At 47.4% G+C, this 1785-nt stretch overlaps 1 protein-coding gene across 1 annotated transcript; it reads right to left on the bottom strand.

Moving 5' to 3' along the window:
• Positions 1-124: 124 nt before the first annotated feature.
• Positions 125-1159, bottom strand: LOC112125914 (olfactory receptor 52R1-like). Its single transcript, XM_024224269.1, has one exon. The coding sequence runs from the start codon at positions 1151-1153 to the stop codon at positions 125-127; it is 1029 nt and encodes a 342-aa protein (XP_024080037.1). The 5' UTR covers positions 1154-1159.
• Positions 1160-1785: the final 626 nt, after the last annotated feature.

The raw sequence follows: 1785 nt of genomic DNA, 5'->3' as shown, positions 1-1785 counted from the left end.
AGATTGTGGTTTTGTTTTATTTCTCATGGTAATCTACTTAGATCTGTTTCCTTTCACCTATAATCACTTAAAAGCTCTCTTTCTGTACCAAAAAACCCCTCTCTTTGACTGTCCAGTAAGTGATTCAGGGAAGAGGGCCCAGCACCATGTGACCAGCTAGGTCTGCATGGAGTTTGGTCTCAGACCTAGAGCACCAGGAGAAAACTGTAGTCCCTTTATGAGTAAAGATCCGGAGCAGCCTGTCCCGGATCTGTTTGGTCCTCACCCCATAGATGATGGGGTTTAGCATGGGGGGCACCAGGAGGTACACATTGGCAATAAAAACGTGGAAATGAATGGGCAAATTGTGTCCAAATCGGGATGTGAGAGAATAGAAGAGAGTAGGGATGTAAAAGGCTAAGATGACACAGAGGTGGGAGCCGCAGGTCCCAAAAGTCTTGAGCCGGGCGTCCTTTGTGGGCAGGCTGAAGATGGCCTTGAGGATCTGGGTATAGGACAGGGCAATAAAAAATACATCCAGACCAATCCTACATAATAGCACAAATAGGCCATAGTAACTACTGATGTGGATGTCCGCACAGGCCAGCTTCACCACAGCCATGTGCTCACAGTGCGTATGGGGGATGATGTTGGTTCTGCAATATGGCCAGCGCCTCACCAGGAAGGGATAGGGCAGTGCTAGCGTGCTGCCACGCAGCACCACAGCCAGGCCAATCTTGGCCACCATGCGGTTTGTCAGGATGGTGGAATGTCTCAGGGGATAACAGATGGCTACATACCGATCCACAGCCATGGCCACAAAGATTCCAGACTCTATCGCTGAGAAGCAGTGAATGAAGTACAGCTGGGTTAGGCAGGCACTGAAATTGATCTCCCTGGAATTGAACCAGAAGATGCTCAGCATTTTGGGCATGGTGGACGTGGACAGGACCAGGTCAGTGACGGCCAGCATGCAAAGGAAATAGTACATGGGCTCATGGAGGCTCGGCTCCCTCTTCACGATGAAGAGGACGGTGAAGTTCCCCAAGATGACTGTGATGTACATGGCACAGAAAGGGATGGAGATCCAGACATGTGCCACCTCAAGGCCAGGAATGCCCAGCAGGATGAAGGTGGAGGGGTTGGTGAATTCGGTTGAGTTGGAATTTGACATGAAGCAGGAGAGAAGTTGTCCAACTCCGAGGCAGAACGATATCTCCTACTTGTACTGTATGTCCCCCGACTTTCTGTATATTCCCAGGGTCTAAGGTGATGGTTGCAGTGCAAATGCCTGGATGAAGAGACAATGTGAATATCAGACAGTTCGTGCGTTACTGGAGGCCGTTCTCATGGGTGAAGCAGATTAATGCCTCTTCACACATTGAAAAATAACATTTTCATTATTTAGAGAAATGAATTATAAACAACTGACCATACTAATACCAATGGGGCTCCCTGTGTCAATAATTTGCATACATCGTGGTGTGGGAAACATTAATAGGCACTAACAGGAAATACACCTCAGGGAAAAGACCTTGTCATCCCTGATAGCAACTCTATGGAAACACCAGTTCATTCGCAGCAGTGGCCAAAACAAAGACAATGTTCCAATGCATAAGGAAATGGTTGGAGAATAACCTGCTGTGGACACACACTCAATTTTAGTCACCCAGTTTCTGTAAAGGAAATAGCAGATAAAAAGGGGAATTCTGAGACAGGCTTTGAGAATGGGGGAGGCTGCCATATGCAGAGTAACTGAAAAGTCTGGGACTATTTAGAAACGAGACGAAAAAGTGGGCATATGAT

This window comes from Terrapene carolina, unplaced genomic scaffold, assembly GCF_002925995.2.
Source record: "Terrapene carolina triunguis isolate 2854851 unplaced genomic scaffold, T_m_triunguis-2.0 Scaffold32064, whole genome shotgun sequence".
Lineage (NCBI taxonomy): Eukaryota > Metazoa > Chordata > Testudines > Emydidae > Terrapene > Terrapene triunguis.
The sequence above is the reverse complement of the archived record's forward strand: the minus strand, read 5'-3'. Positions and strand labels throughout refer to the sequence as shown.

Excerpts from the sequence above, each read along its gene's own strand:
- LOC112125914 (XM_024224269.1), bottom strand. The coding sequence starts at position 1,153 with ATGTCAAATTCCAACTCAACCGAATTCACCAACCCCTCCACCTTCATC.